Source organism: Rissa tridactyla, chromosome 1 (assembly GCF_028500815.1).
Source record: "Rissa tridactyla isolate bRisTri1 chromosome 1, bRisTri1.patW.cur.20221130, whole genome shotgun sequence".
Lineage (NCBI taxonomy): Eukaryota > Metazoa > Chordata > Aves > Charadriiformes > Laridae > Rissa > Rissa tridactyla.
Window position 1 is genome coordinate 88086334 of NC_071466.1, and position 20686 is coordinate 88107019.

The following is a 20686-nucleotide window of genomic DNA, read 5'->3' on the forward strand; positions in this document are numbered from 1 at the left end:
CTTAATATCCACCCTAAACCTCCCCTGGCGCAACTTGAGGCTGTTTCCTCTTGTCCTATTGCCTGTTACTTGGGAGAAGAGACGGACCCCACCTTGCTACAACTTCCTGTCAGGTATTTGTAGAGAGCGATAAGGTCTCTGCTCAGCCTCCTCTTCTCCAGACGTTATCACCAGGGGGCCCCAGGAGCAGCAATCCCAGCATTAGGTCACAACCCAGACGTGCCAGAGAGTCTTGTCGGTTCATCCTGAAGAAGCTGGTCAGCAGTACAGCCGGTACCACACCGAGCGGAGTGTCACCCTCGGTCATTGGCTCATTTTGATTCATGGACATCACTCGGATGTCAGATCACCCAGAGCAATCATTGCACCAGCCTAACCACTACCAGCTTGTATACTGTACACTGATTTAATTGTGCATATATATATACAGTACCATATATATGTACAGTATGTATCATATGTATGTATGGCACTAGCTCATAGTAGCACATAGATGCACACTAGCACATACAGTGCACAGTCACATGATCAAACCTATCAGTAGTAACAAGTAAATGGTGTGGAACTCAACAACTATGTGTTGCTGGCTCCTCCTCCTCTTCCATAAGGAGAGGAGAGGTTTTTGGTTTTAAAACCATGTACTTTTTTTCAATTAGCGTGTCTCTCTGGACTGTATCTGCTGAGGATTAGGGTGGAAAAGCATTAGGACTGTTCAAACAAACGCACAGCTGCCCCTATTATAAGGTGAAGGGACAAAGAAGATTTGGAATGATGAACAAAAATCACGTTTCAACGTTTTAATCACAAGGAAGATCTCAAAGTGGGAAACAGCGAACACAAAGTTCACACTTTAGCTGCAGGGAATTAACGTTCAAATCCCTCCTTTCAATTTTACACTATAGCTAAAAAGCCAGCAGCAGCTCCCAAAGTGAAAGAAGAATTGTTAAAAAATTTATCTAGAAAATACTCCTACAGATGGAGCGCCTTTCATGGCTTTACAGTCAGCAATCTTGCAATCCTCCACCTGGCAGCTGCTCTTCTACCACCGTTCTTTGCATGGAGGCACTGAAAAGAGCTCCTTGTGCAAGCTGCTTCCCCCCCGACCTCAAAGAAAAGAGAAGCAAGAAGGGACAACATAAAGCTGCCTCCATTGGTCTGTGAAAGGAGATTTAGCAGCGGACAGAGGAACAAGATGAGGAAGTGTATTCAAGATAAGCGTGTAAGTAGAAACCAGATGAGCCAGAGCATTGATAAGAAAATAATAAATAGGAAATTTCCTTAAAAACTTTGCAGAGTTTAGGTTGAGCCAGACACGAGCCTGGGAGCAATGAAGACTGGAAGGAACCTCAGGGCAAACCATAACCAATTCTGTCAGGAACAGAGTTTCACCTCTGCCCCACAGTTGAAGTCTCTCTGTTAACACTGGAGAACTCCGGTGAGAACAGTGAAATAAGCTCCTTTCAACAGTGGTGTACTCGTTTTTATTTCTCCCTGCCACTGACCATGCACTCTGCATTTTTCCTCCATGTATAAGATCGGTTTTGGCGAGCATAATTTCCACAAAATCCATATCTTGAGTAAATATTCACTGTAATTTAATCATTAACCTTTCTGCTAGCACAACTGAAAGAACAGACACCTACCTTCCGCACTTGCGCCTCAAGATCAGGTTTGAGAGCTTTTAACCATTTTCAGAGCTGCTCACAGCTTAATACGCTGAGGAAACCAATGAGCTAGGGAATGGTTTATAAACCTCATCCTGAAACCTTACAGCATTTATGTTGCTCCACAACTGAACCTTACAGGCACACAGACAGTAAATTCATATACTTTAAGGTCAGTGGAGTAGGAATGCTGTATTGGTAGTACCTTTTCCCAATACTTTGCAAGTTTCTGCAACAAATATTTAAAACGCATGAAGCGTTTGGCAAACTTACTTAATATTTAGAAAACGTTACTCCTAGAATGAGATCCCAGATCCATGTAAGGAAAACAGACACTATAATTAAAGAAAAAAAGTAAAAAGAGAAGACCTTTTTGCAAATGCACTGGCAGTTCAAATGTAGCACAGAACTCCTCCTTAAAAATCATGTAAAGCAATGAGGCCACTCCATGTTTAAAGCCATTTTGTTTTTATCTATTGGGGTAGTCACTTTACATCATACCAAAAAGACTGTATAACGAATACAAGTGTCAAGAATCAGATTTTTATGGCACAAAAGGAAGTTCTCCATTAACCTGCTTTCAGAGCTGTTAAATACATAATTGAAGACAAAGAAACTAAGGCTATCACAAAATAATATTTGCATGATGATGTTAGTCTTTATTCAGCTTCTTAACTGACTCCTCCAGTCTGAAGGTGGAGGAAGAATCTTTCCATTAGTTTGTTTCAGTCATTTATTCTGGATGAAAAGATTCTTTTCCTACGTTTGACCCAAGTTTATTTTCTCACTTATATTGTTATTCAACGTTCACATAAGCTTTAACGGTGTACCTTACAATGCATGGAATTTAAGATTAAAATAAAACTCTACTCTTAACATAACCTTTTCTATAGTGTAAAAAATATTCTACATGTTTAACTTATCAAGAATGTTAAGCATTCGCTTTGGGGGAAAAAACTATTTTACGGATTTCTCAGTACAAACCCAACTGTTAATGTTCCGTATTAATGTATCCCTGTTAAGTTGGGTGCCACCCAGTGTTCATCTTCTGCAACTACAGCTTGGACTACTGTACTTACAAGACAGACTACCTATGCATACAAGACAGTTTTTAACAACTGCAAATTTGAGATGCTGCTTCCTTTTTATCCTTACTTCTCCCCTACCCCTCCGCTCTGGCAAATTTACATCTCTGCAATAATGAGTGTTTTTAATTATCAAAATCAGTATAAAAATAGCAGCATGCTACTAGACATGAAAAGCAGATTCATCGTGCATTATGAATTTAAATGCAGATTTCTGCCTTCCTTTTATATTATCAAAATCTTTTTAAAGTTAACATCAAGGCAAGGGGTCTAAGGACAGACACTGCATAGTATGATTTGATACTAATCCGAACTGGGTATTTGTATTTAATCAAAATCCATGATAATTACAGGGTAAACAATTTTTATTCCAAAATACAAGTTTAACTGGAATTGTAGTGATGAAAGCAGAAGAGGGAAAAATGCAGTCTTTTACAGCCCGTGTCACTGTATCTCACTTACATCCAGAGGTAAAAGCTCTAATTGGTGAGGAGACAAAATATTTGTGGCATTTCATTGAACCTTTGTGATAATCCAGCATTATCCGTTTCTAAAGAAATATAAATACTTTAAAACAAACATTGAAAATAAATCCTTTTGATGTAACAAACTACACTCTTTACTGAGAATTTTCAGTCTTCTTAAAAGAAAGGGACTTCACCCAAAAAATAATCGAAATATCAATGTAGAACAATCCTCGGAGGAAAAAAGTCGGAATGTAAACCTCTGTTCCAAATTAGATCTGAAAAGCAAAAACACCACATCGTGTATTTAATTCACATCCATTTTTCAACAAGCAACTCCGTCTTTACGCTAGAGACTTCCTGAACTCGGTACAGTACTTTTTTTGCCTCAGCTCATATCCCGTTTTCTTAACACGCGATCAATGACTCTCCTCTTCCATGCCCACCACCGTTGTTGTGATACTGTAGTTACGCAGGTGAGCAGTTCTGCCAATAAAATTACGCATAAATAGTTCAGGGATAAACCCGCCCACGATTCTCACAAATGAAAACAAAACCGAGTTTAGGGGTAACTTCCTGAAGTAGCAACTATCCAGATTAACTTGGTGGCCAAATGAACCATTTTTGAGCCATTCTTCTGACGTAAACAATAAAGGAAAGGCTCCGCCAAGTCTTTCACGTTAACTATGACCTTGGAAGCCACACTTCATTCTAGGCAGACTAGGATGATCCTCAGAGAGGTTATTCATATTTTATCTCTTTATGCCTTTTCCTTTCTTAAAGCATGATATCAATATTGTATTGCATAGCTGCTCACTTAAATCCATTATCCCACACAAAGATCCATTAGTTGGCAAATTTTATTATTCCAATATTCCTACAGCTACTTATCACTTTGACATTTTACAATAGCTTCATTATTAAAAGCATGCAGTACTAGAAAGTGTTTCTAGTTTCAGTAAGCTAAATCTTCAGTAAACTCAACCACTGACAGGTCCAAAGTGCAATTTTCAAAAGTCTGAAGAAAAATGCATCAGAACTTTGATATTTTTTAAATATTTGATCTAAGGCATCATATATTGAGAACCTCAAAAAGGTCAAAATAATGTAAGCATTTAAAGGGAGTTAGTCATATTGCCAACTCAGAGAGAGAAGACTAAAAAGATGAAGAATTAAAACATAATAATATACTTAGAACAGTCTATCCAATTAAGTTAACTCAACTCACTGGCTCAGTAAGTTACTACTTATCCTCTCAGCGAGTTGACCCTGCACACATTCATGTCTCAACTGCAAAATAAAGCGCACCAACTTCCAAAACATTTCACGGCAGATTCTAAATAATTTGAATTGTAACAATTTTACTACTACAATTTATGAGTGTGCATGGTCAGTTATTATGGCTTAGTGATAAGCAGTAACACAACTTACTGCGGCAATCTGTAAATTCAGGATTACGGTTAACTTCAGTAACTACTAAGATGCAGCTTTTTATGATTTTTATGTAAACGAAAACGGAGACTTCAAGTCTTTGTTTTTTTAAAACCACAAATCCCTTCATTATTTCTGTAGTTATTATTAGATACTGAGGTTGTTAAAACTACAGCAACGTGAATACGTGAAACCCACACATATTCATGCAGTTCCCCAACACACCTACATGCCCTGTGACCCGTTCCAGCAGCTGGTGTCCAGTTCATGGCTCACCCTGCCTCGACTAAGCTGGCCACAGCTGCCCTACACGGCACAGGAGCTGACCCACCAGCCTTCGTGCCTGCTCCCTGAGAGGTCTTTCTTGCCTACTGTGCAGGGGACACAGGGAAATCCTACTAGTCTGCTAAACCTTCCTATATCGTCTGCTTTCCATCATGAGCCGCTTGTAAGGAGCTTACACTTCAGAGAGCAGTCCTGAGAGCTACACTCAGTTCCTTCAATACGAACATACCCAGCTACATCCATGGATGTAGTCGTCGACTTGCATAACTGCAACCCCTCACGCATATGTGCACACACACACACATATATGTACACACACAAAATCATTTGGATGAACGCTGCTATGCAACTCTAGCTCTTTGGGGTCAAACAACTTTGATTTTTTTTTAAGCATCTTCTTTAAGCAGAAGACTGCTCTCCATGTGTGTTTTAATAGTATGTCACTAAGCATGCCATTTGCTTAGAGGTCAACAATTGTAGGACAGTGAGAGCAGAAAGCTGGCATGCATACATCCACACCACTTTCTGAAGCAGTCCCTGAGAAGGTGAGCTATTCTGAACATCAATGTATTATTTTCCTTGCTCTAAAACCATGAAAAAAAGCTTATTGCCAAAGACGACAGTTTCAAGCATACGATACAAAATATAATTTACTACTTACGTCATCAATATCTTCATCATCATCTCCAATATCATCAAACTGGATTTCATCATCATCTCCAGGACCAAATGTGTCTGTTTCGTTGATTTTAGCTAAGAAGGAATTTAGAGAAGTTAAGGAGCGCACTCAAACCAAGTCAAGACAGACTGAATATTCTTGTCCAATATGAACACGCAATTTTAAGTGAAAAGATTCTTACCATGTTCAGGAAGCTCCCCATACGCTTTCAGACTTCTAGCTTCATCTGCATTGTACTTTAGAATAACATCAGCCTTGTTATCCTAAATAAGGATTTATTAGAATTTATTAGTCACCTATGAAGAAAAAAACCTCCCTATTAACCTCAGCAGACTAGTAACACCTGAATTATTTACAGAAGAATAACATCTATATTATTTATAGAAGAGTATCTTGTTCCTCCTTCCCCTCCAGTTCCTTTAAGTCTGAAGTATAAAATGCTCATTTGCAGAATATCTTAATTTCTTATGGGCGATAACTTAATTTTCTCCTATTATAAGTCATTCGAGAAGTTTAATTTCATGCCTTTGAAATTAATCTTTCTTCAGAGAACACAGATAGTGAGGTGTTTTATGGTAAGTCAGAAAGTGTCAAAACTTTCTAGTTTTAAGTAGTTTAATACATACAGTAAATGATAGTATCTTAAATGTTTTACAACTCTAACGTATGTTTCAGAAGCAGAATCTATCTTCAAACAACAGATGACAATGCAAACGTTCAAGAAAAAGCATTTACCTAATGAAAATCCGACACCTGTTTTCCATTAACCTTTACATTAGGTAAAATTATGCTACTCCATTTTTTGAAATTTAAGTAGAAACTAATCACTGATCAATTGGCCTCTTAGGGTAAGAGCCTAAACATCAAGGCTCCAAAATTCTGATTACCAAAAATTCAGATTATCACAATAAGGTATTTGTTGCTTGGCTCAATCTCCCTTATATCACAGGATCCAAGCATCAGACAGCTACGCCTGGAAAAAAAAGGTCAGGTGTGATGCCAGTAAGCACCTTCACTCACAGAGTCTCAGGGTGCAATTTAGAAGAACAAGTTGAACCAGAGTTTGTCGTCTACTCATGACAATCTTTCTGTAATAGATGGCAACTAACAGTCATGATTTAGCACAACCAACTACAAATTCAAAGAAAGTTAGACAGGAATTTCCTCATGATACCTGCTGCAATTTAACATTAAATAAAGCTTTTTGTAAGATATTCTTCATTGGCAAATTACACTGAATTTTTACCTGGTAGTCTCTTAAGCCAACCAATATAATATCAGATGTGTTTATCCAAACCTGAAAGAGGAAAACATAAGTTATATTTCAGGAATTCAACTTTTGTTGTATAACAAGAGCCAAACAGCACATTTAGGTTTTCTGAGAGATGTGAAACACTTCACTAGAGTCACCACTTTCACTTTCTAACTAGTAAACCAGAAATACCCAATTTCATATTTTAACAGCAAAACCAAGGTCATAAATACTCACAGATACATTGTTTCACATGTCACAGAGTTATTACTAAGGCAAATCAAACTTCTTTGAAGAGTGTCTATACAACAAGGTCATTATTAAGTTATAACTTCTGAGAAAACAGAAATAATGCATCAAGTCACCACCCTGTGAGCTGAGCTCCACAAGGGCAAAAATGAAAAAAAAACAAAACAACCTGGCGAAGAGGGTGATGGACAAGCACAGTGAAAAGCATAGGAAAATGAATGGAGTTGTTTCTAGTAAGTGACTATGCTAATCACTCAAACCAAAGCCAGAAGCCTGCAAAACAGGACATGCTAATGTAAATGCACAAGATAGTTCTATCCCACGTCAGCTTGATTTTTTTGGAGATGGAATATATATCAGTTGAGAAGATTTCCTTTCTTTTAGACACAAGGAATAGCTAAGTGATGCAAGAAATGAATTCTGCAGCACCTAGCGTTTATCTATGCACATTCTCCACCACCTTCAGCTGTTTATTGCAGTGTATTGCAGGCAGCTAAGTGGGGCTCATACTGATACCAAGACACATGCATTCACTGGTCTTCAAAAAAAGACAGGTGGAGCAATCCAGAATGAACACAGCGAACGTCTGTTTTTATTGAGAACAGACTGTCTATCTGAGAGGACCTCCTCTGTAGCACACACCAGCAAAGGAAAGCTGACAAGGGCAAGAGGGGACACCATCCAAAGACGGCAAAGTTAAGACTGCAAACATGTACAGCTGGCTTCCCTGAAGGTACAAACTTTTGCAGATCATCTTTGCATGAAAACGTTTTGGGAACTCATGAAGTGGACAATGAAATGATGGCACCTGAGGTGCCTGTGGGAAGCTATGAAGAAACTTTCCCAAACAAGTCACCCCCTGAGAAGTTGACTATGATCATCAAGTTCCTTCACAGACCAAATGAAGTGGGGTATCAAACCTTGATTCTTACCGGTTTTGTGAAATAGCATACAAAAGAGGTGGCTTTGGACAACCCTTTTACACCTTTATTTTCCTATGCTGGTTGTCAGCCTTCACGCTAACAGAAGTTCTGCTAAGCTAAGCACTGAGCTAGTCTCAGATATAACATGCTGATTTTCCAAATAGTCATCAGGTTCCCCAACTACAATTAGAGACCTTCGTAGTATTTCATATACATACAAGTTTCTAGAATATAAAAAAATTCTTATTTCATGAGCAGCCAAAAATCTCCCCCGAAACATACATATCCAAAGGTAGACCTTCAACTACGTGCTTCACTCAAAAGTCAAAGACTACCTATTTTTATGCCGGCAATACAAAGAGAAGTACAAACTAGTTTACTATCAAAAAAGAAGCTTAAGTATTAAGAACAATAGAAAAATTAACTTTTGCAATGAGCTACATACGTAAATTTTTACAAGTACATATCATGCATAACGCCACTGTTTTCTATTGCAATGCTTCAGAATTACCTTTTTTCTTAGTTTCCCTCTAATATGACATAACCTCTTCACACCATCAAAACATAATGCCTCCAGTCTTCCATTGCCTAACATCTTGATCACCTGGGCATATTCTGAAAGAGACAGTAACACATAGCAAAACTTCTAAACAAATACAGCTTCATGAAACAACCAATAACTTTTGCCACTGTAACCAAAATCTGCTGAAACATTTTATCAAACATGACCAGCAGAGAGTAGCTCCGATCAGCCACACAGGCTGCTGAACTTATCACAGTTTTTGTTATCATTGTTGGTGTTAACATTTTCAAACACTGCTCATTCTTGGTTGTACCCATGTTTTTGTTCCCTTTGAAACGCTTATTACAGATAATTTTTAGGGCTGTCAAGTCACACTCAGAGTTTGAAAGTTTATCACAGCCTCACAGCTCCTGTCCTAATGGAAAAAAATCTTGTGCTATCACTGAGGGAAGAGGAGAAAGCGGCGCATCCTGTACACCCCATTGATACTCTGAATCCCTTCTGCAGAGGCTCTGTGGGAAAAAAAGCTGTTCTGGAAAGGATGTGTTCTGGTGGTCTCAGAAACTGCCTGCAAGGCAAGCACCAGGCTTCAGCTGAAAACTGCAAAGCTTCTCTCCAACACCTACCCTCAATCTTTCACCTTGTATTTAATCTCCATCCCTTACTGAGTTACAGAAATCACTACTGAAGTACCTCACACATGCTATTAAAGTTTGCAACATAACGCATTACCATTTAACTAAAAAGAATAAAGCCTGTAAGAATTATATTATTATTATTATAAAGCTTGAAAGAATTCTAGCATTATCTGACCACCCATAGTACGCAGGAAAAAAAATTTATCGATTAGCCAGAACTGTATTTCAATATTCTAAAAATCTTTCCTTAGCACAAGCTAGATAGTCCAACATGAGACTATTAATAACTGAGATTGTTTCATTAAGTAGATTTTGCTTGGGAGTTGGAAAGGATTTTAGGTTTTATAGGTGCATCGAAATCAATTCTTTTTTTTGCTAACAACTGTCACAGAATATCAGAAAGAGCTTAAAAAAATGAGTTCAGGGTCACTTCTTTTACAGTGATTTACTTTTCCTGTATTTCTAACAAACCAGCTGATTAACTGGTCACTAGGCAAGTACTCACATATACGCGAGCAACCACAAGAGTGTGACACACAACACAGGGAAAGCCAAAAGGAAGGCGAGCTCACTGTCACCAAAAGGCAGGGGAGAGGAGTCACCACCCTCCAGCTGAACACTCCTGTGGCTTACTTTACTTGACAACATCCAAGTAAGGACCTCACCTATTGCTCCTGTTTTAATAATTGTTAGACATCTCAACCCAGGAACCAATTCAACCAAACTATCAGGGGACAGCGGAAGAACAGTGAGAGATACTGTTCTGCCAGGTCAGTGATGCTGGAGCGCTCATTAAAGGGTCCAAGAAATGTTACAGTTGGTATAAAACAGAGAGCGTGACCGTGCATCCAAGAGACAATCAGCAACTACTGGCAACACTGAACTACATCAGCTAAGCCAGGTACTTACAGACCCTCACACAGAACTGCTAAAGGGACTTCTAGGGAATGTTTACATACATACTGTATTATACGCAGCAGCATAATAAGGTCAAGGAGAGGCAAGCTTCATTCTTAAGTGGTGAAGCTACTTAGAATTTCCCTTTCCCTAATGTCTTCCTCCTACACACCATGTGTCATTTAGAATTCAAATACAACCCTAGTAAGAATACCTCTCTTTATTCCACAATACCTTTATATTTCTCAGACATACAGATGTTTTCTTTGTGTATCAACTTCCAATGTACATTACTTACAATGTCTGACTGAAAACAGCACTGCCATACTATAGTAAAAAACTCACCTTGCCCATCTTCCTTGAACACCAGTTCTCTTTTTTCTGATTCATTCTCATTCTTACCTCGTCGCCTATTTTTACCTCCTTTGCCTAAATTAAAAGGGGGAGGAGGGGAAAAAAAGCATGTATTACCATCTGTGAATACAGTGAATGAAATAATCAGACTTATGGGGATTTCTGTGCTTGTTCTCTATATGGCTGTTTTGAGTATCCTAACCAGATCTAGATTTTTTTGCTTGCTTTTAATATTGCTAGCTCTAAATTCTCAATTGTGTAGTAACATAGCAATTAGAAGATCAGAGCCTCCACTATTTAAGATCTGGTTGCTCCAGAGTGACAGCAGCCTTCAACAGGGGTTTGTGCAAGATCGCCATTTTCAGTTTTTGTGACTGCTGTTACCAAACACCTCATAAGTAATGGTGGGATAACCCGATGCAGGTACCCACCGAGGAGCAGAAGAGTAACTCGAGGGGTTACTCTAATGCTGAAACCCCTGAAATACTCAGGGGAAAGCTTACGCTCTAAGTGAAGATGCCCTTTTTAAAAGGCACACACGTGGCAGCAGGATTAAGCGCTCTTCCATGAAAACGCAGAAGACCAGATCATACCGTTAAGAATAAAAAAGAGCTTGTTAAAAAGCTACTCTTCCCTTCCTCTCGCTCCTTCTTCTTCTCCTTTCAGCGGCGGGTTGGGGGAAAAGGGGAAAAGCCGCGGTCCCCAGCGGGCGCACGGCGGGGGACGCACACCCGGCCGCCCCTGACAGCCAAACCCCGCCGGGGCGTCCCCCTTCCCGGCCGGCCAAGCCCCAGAGGCCTCCAACACGCCGCTGGGCCGCGTACGAGCCGGGCCAAGCCGGGACCCGCGCCCGAGGAGGGGAGAAGGGGCCCCGGGGGGTACCCGCCGGCCCGGCCAGGCCCGGCTCGGCTCGGCGGGGTGGGCGGGAGAGCTCCTCCGCCCCCTCCCCGCCCCGCCCGCGGGCACCAGGCCGCGGCGGCTCCCACGTGAGAGGAGGCGGCAGGCACGGGGGGCGGGGGGGGGGGCATCCCCGGGCCTCCCCAGCGCGGCCGCGCCCGGGCCGGGCCGGGCCGCGCCGCTACGGCTAAGGGTCGGGCGGCCGCAGAAGGCCCAGGGGAGGGGAAGGGGCCTCACCTTTATTCTTGGGCATGGCGCCGGGCGCTCGGCCGCGGAAGAACTGCGGGCAGGGGCGGCGGTTGGTGCTTCAGGCGGCTGCCGTGAGGCGGGAGCGAGCGGCGGCTCCGGGCGGGATCTGCGGCGGCTCCTGGCGCGGCGGGGCCGGGGCTGCGGCTGACTCGTGCGTTCCGGCCGCTGGCGCCGCTCCGAGCCGCAGCGCCCCCTAGCGCGCGGGCGGCCTCTCCCGCCGCCCGGCAGGGCCGCCTCTGCGCACGCGCCTGGCAGACCTTCCCCAGCCGCCCGCCCGCTGCCGGCGCGGCGCAGCCTGTCTCCTTCAATGGGCGTCCCCAGCGGCGGGCGCCGCCCCATTGGCCAGGGCTCCGCGCCGGGCGGGCAGCGGCGACCAATCAGAAGCTGCGGCGGGCGGGCTGGCCCGGGGAAGCGGAGCCGCCGGTCGCTCCGGTCGCACTGGAACGTCGCCGCGGAGTTTTGGGCTGACCCCCAAAGGACGGTGGCGGCGGCGGGAGGTGGCCTGCCGCACACCCCCCACCCCCCCCGGCAACCCCCCCGCCGTCGCCGCCCCCAGGCCCGCTCCCCGCTTGCAGCCGTCGCTCTGCCCCCCCGGTCCCCGCCGGGAACGGCAGCTCTGGGGAGCAGCGGGGACTTTTCGGGGTGGATTTTAAGGAGAAAGAGGAGGTTCTGGCGGCTCTGGCCGGAGGAGCGGGCAGCGCACGGCCAGCGAGCCGGGGGGAAAGGTCACACCTCTCGGGGAGGAAACACGTTGTCAGAAACGCACCTGTTAAAGGGTTACCCCCGGGAGGGTAGAAAGTAAGGCAAGGTGGTATCACCGGGATCCCGTGTGATGTCGACCTCCATTTTCTCCCTTTCCAGAGCTTTTCCAGGCCTACAGATGATCCAGTTTATCCGAAAATGGATTTAAATCTGTGTTGAGGCAGGCGAGACGCAGCCGGCCGCGGGGACGGAGCGGCGCCGGCCGCAGGCGGGATCCCAGGAAAGGCGAGAATTTCTCTTGGGAGATAAACGCTGCCCTGGATTTCTGCCGTGATTTCTTCTGCCCCGCGCCAGGCCCCTCCTCATGGCCTCGTACAGCCGCCTTCTGCTACACTTAGCAACACTGGTTACATTCCTCATCTATTCCCTATCACAACTACTATAATTTTATGTAAACTATGCAAACTTTTAAAACTCTTCCATCTTTTCCAGGTTGCAAGGCTAAAAAGAATTACCCTTGCAAACTTCCAAGTTGCATGAGCTGCTGAAAGACATGGGCATGTTTTTTATGGAGTACTTATGCATATAGTCTAATTTTTCAAATGCTTAAAGGTTCATTACTTATCAAATATGCCTCTATTTTCAACGTCCAGAGCGACGCAGGCATCACAAGTAGTATTTAGCAGCCTCCCTTTAAGTTGTGCTTTACGGTCAACTGGAGTCTTTACGGGGTATTAAAATACAATATTCTTGCACTTTGGTCTCGCTGCCATATAGTGAGGTCTATAGCATCTACTGAATGCAAGTGTTTTTCCTTCAGCTCCCTATTTACCTACTAATGGCGATCTGACTAAATATGCTGGAATATAGCAACATTTTAACTGACAAACACTTGCTTATTAAAAACTCTTTCCAGTTGGAAATGCACACTTGGTATGCTGCAAATGCAGTTCAGTGTTAGTGATGAACAAACAACAACTTTTATAACCGAGCAGAACAAATGATTAACCAAAAAAGCACTTTAAGATGTTTGAAAGTTTATTCATAGTAGAAATTTCAATTTCTTTTGAAGACTACAAAACCTGCCATTAGACAGGAGTACAAGCAATGATATCTTCCCAGAACTGTTCGTAGTTACATCTGGAACAGTTCTAATTACACATTAATAGCATGATTGAAACATTTCCTAGATCAGACTCTGAATAAAACAATCATTTAAAGTATTCAGTACAATTTTATTTATTTTTTCTTTACTAGCATTTCAGTTCTATGACAGCAGTGCCAAGCATCTAACAGATGCTATCGTAATGGTCTAGAACAAGGTACAATACCACTGATTTCCTGGAACAGTACCTTAGACTCACTTACATGCCATGCTGAGAAAACTAGTATAAAGTATGATTGTATAGAATTGTAGAAAAATATTTTATCTGTGATTTTGTCATTTTTTAAAAACGTTTTAAGTAGACTCCCCCTCCCCCCCAACTAGGTTGCAAAATAATTACATCCCTCATAAGTACACCTTCCCTTTGATTAGGTCAAGAGTATCAAGATAAAGCTAATCATTTACATCATTTTCATAAGTGAAAATGCATCTATTAACCATTGCTGCTTACTAAGGACCAGCATATTTTGCATCCTTTCCTTCCAATAATAGAAAAGCACAGCTTTAGTTGGTACATCACATTTACAAAAAGCAAAACACACACACAAAAAAATCCCAGACACGTAAATCTATTTTCATATGCCCTTGTCTCTTTAGAAAAAAGTTTTAAATATTCTCTTGAAAAACTCCTTATAAGTCCCATTCAATGTTATGGTGATTATGAATAAAGAACTTTGCCCTTACTGCATATAGATGGCATTTAATGAATATTGCAACTACTCTCTCCCCTCTGTTCTCTCAAGCACAGTAAGTGGTAATTTCACACTAAAAAAAAAACAAACCCACAGCCTACATATAGAAAATTCACCTGTATCTGCAGTTCTCCTTTTTTGTCCTCTATGACTGCGTGTCCTAGAGTGACTTGCTATGCTTTGTAGACCAAGAAGCAGTCCAGCAATGAATTTACAGTGTGCTGTATATACTCACATTCTAACAGAAAGGGGCTGGGGTTCAAAGAAGCATTACGTGGATTTCTTTGTGGCTTCTAACAACTGCAGCTACAAAAACATAAAAATAAATGTGGAAGTTGTGAACACGGCTCCAAAATAGGAGGTAAGGTACATAAAACCATGTAAGCCTCACCTGTAAAAGATACCTCCTGTATAGACGGGCCCCTCATACCTTGGTTTATGAAGTAACTTAAAAATAGAGTGGATCTGGACTTCAACACATTCAAGTTACCACTGCCCTTTCTGATTAGCATTTAAAACATTCATCCTATGCTGCTATATACATGGCATGGTAGCAACATCTGTGAAGTCTAGACTAAATTAACAGCTTACTTGAGAATGTAGATACATCAAATGCAGGAGTTAACTTTGCTTCGCTATCTGGTTAATGACCAGTGAGCTTGAGGGCCACAAAATATGGCTAAAATAAAATTAGTGAAAGTACTTTTACATTATTTTAATATAGATATTGCCAACAGTGAAGCAGCTTAACACTTCCTCCTTTTGGTCTGTTCTTTGCCAGGTACCTCTATATACACACGGACAACACACGAGAAATTCCTCCCTGAACTGAAATGCCATTATTGACACGCTAGCAAGTACTGGCATCCCTTTATTTCAATAGTATCAGTTTTAAATCTTGTCTGTTGACTAGATGGGACAATCTTCAGATTAAGACATTTAAAAGCCACTCCAGAAGGTTTCTAGATTTTGATGGGCCTGACTTGTGATTGCTCACAGAACTGAAAATACATTTTCTGAAAGATAAGGTTTTGCTAAATTTCTCTGGAACTGCAGACACTGTCAAAGAAAAATTAAAATGGCCTTTTTCTGCCTCTAGTTGAAGATGTTTCTTGAAGGAAGGGTAGACGCATCTGCACAGCTAAAGGGAACTTCAATGCTAGAGCACCAAGTAAGGGTAAAATGCTAATTGTTTGCAAGAGCTGTGCATTCAAATTTCTGAGATCTATGGTAATTTCAGAATCCTTGTTCATAAAACCAATTCCTTAACAACTATATGATGGATTAAATATTCAACAGATTTTTAAGGGCAATAAAAGCGGGATCCTTTGCAAGTCTAACAAAGGAAGCTTCCCCAAGGAACTTGGAAACACTTGTGGCAGAAGGAACACTCTCAAATTCATTTAGAGCAAATCTGTGGTGTCATAAAGATGATTCCCCCTTTCAACAAACCTCTGATGTTTCAGGGAAAGTAGCAAATTAATCACCATAAAAGAAATTTAATATCATTAAAATCAAGAAAACACCTTCTTACGCGAAACACAAAATTGCACCTTTTAGTTTTTAAATTGTGTTGTTCATACAGAGCTGTTCACCAGATCCATATTTATTGAAGCTTGGATTCCCAATAGCCATTTTCATACCCGGAATGAGTTGATGTAGCATACCATTTTGGTGGAGTGGGACACTCACTGAATTCAGACACATTCCAGGGCACCTTCTCATGTGGGCAATTTGATCTTCCAAGACTAGCCATCAAGATGTGCCTTTAATTACTTAAGACACTGACAGGCCAGAAGTCGTAAAAGTATATATTAGTATTTAAAAATGAGTCTTTCACCCTCATTACAAACTTGCTTTCATCTGGGGGAAAATGAGAACACTCACTCTGAACAGCTTTCTTTTACCTGACTGGGATAATACTATTTTCATGGTAAATTATAATGACCCTTTTCTAACCCCAGACAGATCTGGATGACTCTCCTCTTGTTTTGCTTTGGCTGCCAATTAAAATTACCGGAAAAGAACTGACAGAACATTAGATCCATCAGTTTTGCAACCGCATTAAATGCAGTTTAAACCTACTTTTTGCAGGCTTCTGCTTATTAGCGGACAATATGTTTTGCTTTATCTTCAACGGTGCCTTTTTTCTTGTAATGCCAACATTCACCGAACAAATCCTTTGCAGCTTAAACAAAAGTCACACAACAGAGATAAAATATTAACAATGGATTATAAGAATAAACAATATAGAAATGTCCTCTATCAGAAAGTATTTAGCAATGATTCCTGAGTCCAAAGATTAGATGGGAGAGGATAAAAGGGAGCGGGGGGAAGGCGAACAAAAGACAGAGTGAGACACTGAGAAAGTTCTCTCTTCTCTGGGTTATATTACCTATTGTATATATAGTATGGTGAGAGATCCACTGCTTAAATTTTGAATGCTATAAACAGTATCCTGATTTTCATAACATGACATGCAGCGTCAAAACCATGGAAATGTAGAAAAGACATAGGCAAGGAGAAATACATATTCATAGTATTACATTCAATAGCTGTTTAACAGTCAGGCTTCTTTTAGAGCTGTCCAACAATACTGATTAATCCAGGTGAACTGTTTAATCAGCCTTAATTGTCAAAATGATTAATAATATCTAAGTAAAACAAGGCATGTATACATTAAAGAAAACAGCACGGAAATGTACTGCTTGTGAACTGTTTACAAAAACATACAAAATGTTGGATGGCACAAAGTATATAGTGCTAATATAAACAGATTGTTTAAGCTAAGTGCTTAACATAAACTGTCCATCTCTACCTGTAACAAAGAATATCTTAGGGGACGAAAAATATTCCTTATAAAAATAATGCTATGTGGTGCAGAGTGCTTTATTCAGTGTATTTTTGACAGAGGTGGCATTCATAATTGTTCTGGTTTATTCAATCGTGATCATGATCGTTTTCATTGTGTTTCCACTTGTCACTCCATTTGAAGCTCCAGTAAGATCAGTAACTTGCCATCAACAGTTTAAAGCGAGAATAGATGAAAGCAGTAGCAGCAGCAGGAGCAGCAGCATTATAGGTACCAGCTGGGACAGAGTGTGCTTGCAGGTATCTGTCAGATATGTGCTACCTGTCGCCATGATTTGTGCTATCATCTTATGCCGTGGTACCAAGTATCTGGTTGAGGTCACTTCACAGGGCTGTTGAGGTAATTTTTTTTATACCTCTCCTCTGAGCAAGAGTAGAACGGCCGACTGGCTCCAGAACCGGTGACTGATTACGATTCAAAGCAGAGTAAGTTGCTGCCATTGCACCCTGTGGGGCAGAGGAGAAAAAAGCAAAAAAAACAAAACCAAGAAGAGCACACTGTGACTGACGCACACACTAGAGATCGCACAGAGCTAGGTGACAGCGATTCTGAATGGGTTTTAACTTTCAGTCTACTTTCATCTACAAAACAGAAACATACCACTGCATTACTCAAAATACAAGCAGTGTTTGGATTAAGTGGTTTTTTAAGGTAATAAATAGTTTTCAGATCAATCTGAAGCAATTTTACCTTGCTTAAAAAACCAAACGCAAATTGCTAAATTAAGTTCTCTCTCCATGCTTTGTGAGATAGTTGGGGACTGAAACCGCTATCAGTGGGCTGTCTCTGCTTATCACTTATATAACCATTTCAGTTTTCAACAAAATAGTTAAAAGTCGCCCACATTATTCATCACATGAAGATTTATGTAAGAAAAAAAAATATGTTAGAAAGTTGTGAGCTGTGGCATCAGAACTGCCCCCTCTTTCCACTTGTGTTTTTGGATGCTAGACATTTCTAATAGCTGACTCAGAGAGACTGTTAATTATATTCCTCAGATCCCTTTTATGTTGCACGGCAGAGATTCTTGGATGTAGGATTGAAGCCAGGGTGGAATACAGAGAAACAGAATTCAATTATTTTTATTTCTCTCTGCTTGTTCAAAGTGAAGAAGTTTATCAGGGTCAAAACCAGATTGTGTTTCAGACAGAATGTACGATACTATATTAATTAACATTGCCTTTTGGGCTTCTTTTTAGCTTATACTGTCATCATGAAGTATACTGTTTTCTTTCAGTCACTGACGATTAACATCCTGTAAAACTGTAGAATTAGCTAAACTATTTTTCAGCTCCCCTGTAGTCACCTGACAACATTTTCACTATCAGAAGAACAATTTCTTCTGTGCCAGTTTCTTAAGGAAGTTAAGCCTCCCAGTGTAAGTCAGTCCAATAAATTTCAAACCTAAGAAAGTAAAAGTCCTTTTCAAATGTATTAGATTTATTCTCCATGACTTCATAGCTTACTGCGACTCACAGCTGTAACAACTTTTAAATAGTATTTTGAGGAAACATATGCCACAGTAACTTTTTTTTAAAAATTCTTTAGTTTACACTAATTTTGTCTAAAGAGCAAGCTTAACAATCATCTATTTACCTTCACTAAATGGGGAGCATCCTGCCTGTTCAGCTGGTATTGAGGCAACTGGTCACAGTGAACTATCCAGGGGTGACTAAGAACTTGGGCTGCAGTCAATCTTTGATGTGGGTCAACATGAAGCATTTTTGAAACAAGGTCCTGTCAATAATATACAAAGAATCAATTTACAAAGCGTAAAACTTCAGTTTTAAAACAGATTACAGTTTAAACCTGAAGATTTTAGAGGTATAAAAATACGGTCGTAACGTCAGTTTGACACAGCTGAAAAACTGCCCAGAAATGATAATACTATGTCTTTTAATTACATGACTTAACGGATGTTTGGTAACACAAGAGGAAAGTATCCAACTTACTTAGGCAAAAGACACAAACATAAGAGTATGCACATTGGGCCAGAGTAGAGGCCCCACTATACCAGTATTGGGGTTTTTTTCTAACAGTGACAAATAGCGGATATGTAAGGAAATGAGTATTGAAAAAAGAACAATTGAGAAAATATAGATGATATTTCCCTTCGTGTTTCCCCAGTGTCTAACAATCTTTCGACAACTGTACAACTTGAAGGTTGAATTTTAGTACCTCTGCTGTCCATAAAAGTACCCTAAGTGATTTTTACCTCATTGTCTCTGAACTCATTTTATTGCTTATATTTTTGTTTTTCCCCCCTTCTCAAACACCTTTCACAGTTGTTTCACAATTAAGTTGTGAACCACATGAACAGGCGTTTAACTTCTGTTTAGTTTTTAACTTCTGCAGAATATATTAACTGAAAAAAGGAACGAGTCTCTCCTTCTTTGTATCATCAGTGAAATGATCTCTTTTGTCTGTCATGTCAGTCAACTCTGCTGAGATGAAACACCATATTCTATGTACTCTCTTTAGATGGAAGTGTCTCTCAACATCTGGAAAGATTTTCAGCTTTGCTTTAGTACGTCCTTTTCTACAACCTTTTCAACTTCTATTTTATCTTTTTCAAATTATGGTAGTGAGAAATGCATACAACACTCAAGATACTGGAACCAAATTTATACAGCAGCATAGTATTTTATAGATGACTTTAGATGTCAGTCACTAAGGGTAAAGCATAAATAATATTTCTACATTAAGCAATTACCTGTGGAGAAACACATTTAGTTGACTACAACTGGATTTAAGATAATTTAAGTTACATTAGCAACACCGGACATTTTCATACGAAACATTCTTTGTTTTGTAATTCAAATTAAGAATTTGAACATAAAGATAATAAAAAGGAAGCTACGATTTTTTTCATAGCTGACAGGTTTTGGTTCATTCTAGACTCCCAAGCACAACTGAACAGAATAGCACTGAAGGAAGAAATAGCTGATGCTACCAGATTAGTGTAAACATGTTATTCTAACAGGTTGATTTGTCTATCAAATGAATTACATGATTGGTGGGAAAATGGTTGAGTTATGAGAACAGTACATTAGAAAACACATCAACAATAGCAAGAAAGAGCACAATCCATGTAAAAGATTTTTTTTTTTGAAAAATTTAGCACCTTGCTGTAGCTACACAGAAGGGGCATAAAGGATATTGCACACTTCAGTTTAGAGTCTATTTGCTGTAAAAAATGTACTTCTAAAAAAATTAAGTTGTCTAAAGTTTTTACTTTGTACAAACACAGTAAAAAGAAAGTATAATACTTCAGTGGGTTTTGTTTTGGTTTTTTTTGAGTAGATATGACATCCTTAAGGACTAAAAGTTCTTAAGGTACTTAAAAGAATAAACTGCTCAAATCCTAATGAAAAACTATGAGGTAAACTGTCTTGGGTAACTCTGAAGAACTCATCCAAGCAGAAAAATGCGAAAAACTACTTATTTTTCTAGCCCAAATCAGTGGCGCATATGGTAACTATCACAATATTTTCATTAGCCTGATTTAGACTATCTTTATGATTTTTGAATGTCATGCTTCCACATGAAGTTTTATTACAGCATTTCTCATCATGGATGACTGCATGTGTGTGAATACTGATAAAATACACTGTATTTCTTCGGACACTTGTTAATGGCTACAGTATAAGGCATGCCCGTTTTCC

At 40.3% G+C, this 20686-nt stretch overlaps 2 protein-coding genes across 4 annotated transcripts in view; both read right to left on the reverse strand.

The window, feature by feature from the left end:
• Nucleotides 1–2115: 2115 nt before the first annotated feature.
• EIF1AX (eukaryotic translation initiation factor 1A X-linked) lies at nt 2116–11769 on the reverse strand. 2 transcript variants are annotated; one of them, XM_054181171.1, is made up of 7 exons: nt 11579–11767; nt 10436–10519; nt 8544–8647; nt 6855–6905; nt 5790–5871; nt 5591–5682; nt 2116–3491 (listed from the first exon to the last, which is right to left on the reverse strand). In XM_054181171.1, exons 1-7 carry the CDS (start codon nt 11592–11594, stop codon nt 3486–3488), a joined length of 435 nt encoding a protein of 144 aa, XP_054037146.1. In that variant the 5' UTR covers nt 11595–11767; the 3' UTR covers nt 2116–3485. The 2 variants fall into 2 exon arrangements, with proteins under 2 accessions (XP_054037146.1, XP_054037151.1); XM_054181176.1 differs by lacking the exon at nt 10436–10519 and having other exon boundaries at nt 11579–11769.
• Nucleotides 11770–13312: 1543 nt separating this feature from the next.
• The window catches only part of RPS6KA3 (ribosomal protein S6 kinase A3), an 82451-nt gene continuing 75077 nt past the window's right edge, over nt 13313–20686 (reverse strand). For both annotated transcript variants that reach the window (XM_054187677.1, XM_054187607.1), the window contains exons 21-22: nt 18618–18758; nt 13313–17467 (exon numbers count right to left, since the gene is read on the reverse strand). In XM_054187677.1, the coding sequence (XP_054043652.1) occupies nt 17345–17467; nt 18618–18758 (264 nt within the window). In that variant the 3' untranslated portion in view covers nt 13313–17344. The remainder of the gene's footprint in view (nt 17468–18617; nt 18759–20686) is intronic.

What these genes read in the sequence shown, in the direction of transcription:
- EIF1AX (XM_054181171.1), bottom strand. An exon ending in GAGGGAAACTAAGAAAAAAG is followed by an intron (nt 6,906 to 8,543) that starts GTAATTCTGAAG and finishes TTCCTCTTTCAG; the next exon opens with GTTTGGATAAACACATCTGA. An exon ending in TTGGCTTAAGAGACTACCAG is followed by an intron (nt 5,872 to 6,854) that starts GTAAAAATTCAG and finishes ATCCTTATTTAG; the next exon opens with GATAACAAGGCTGATGTTAT.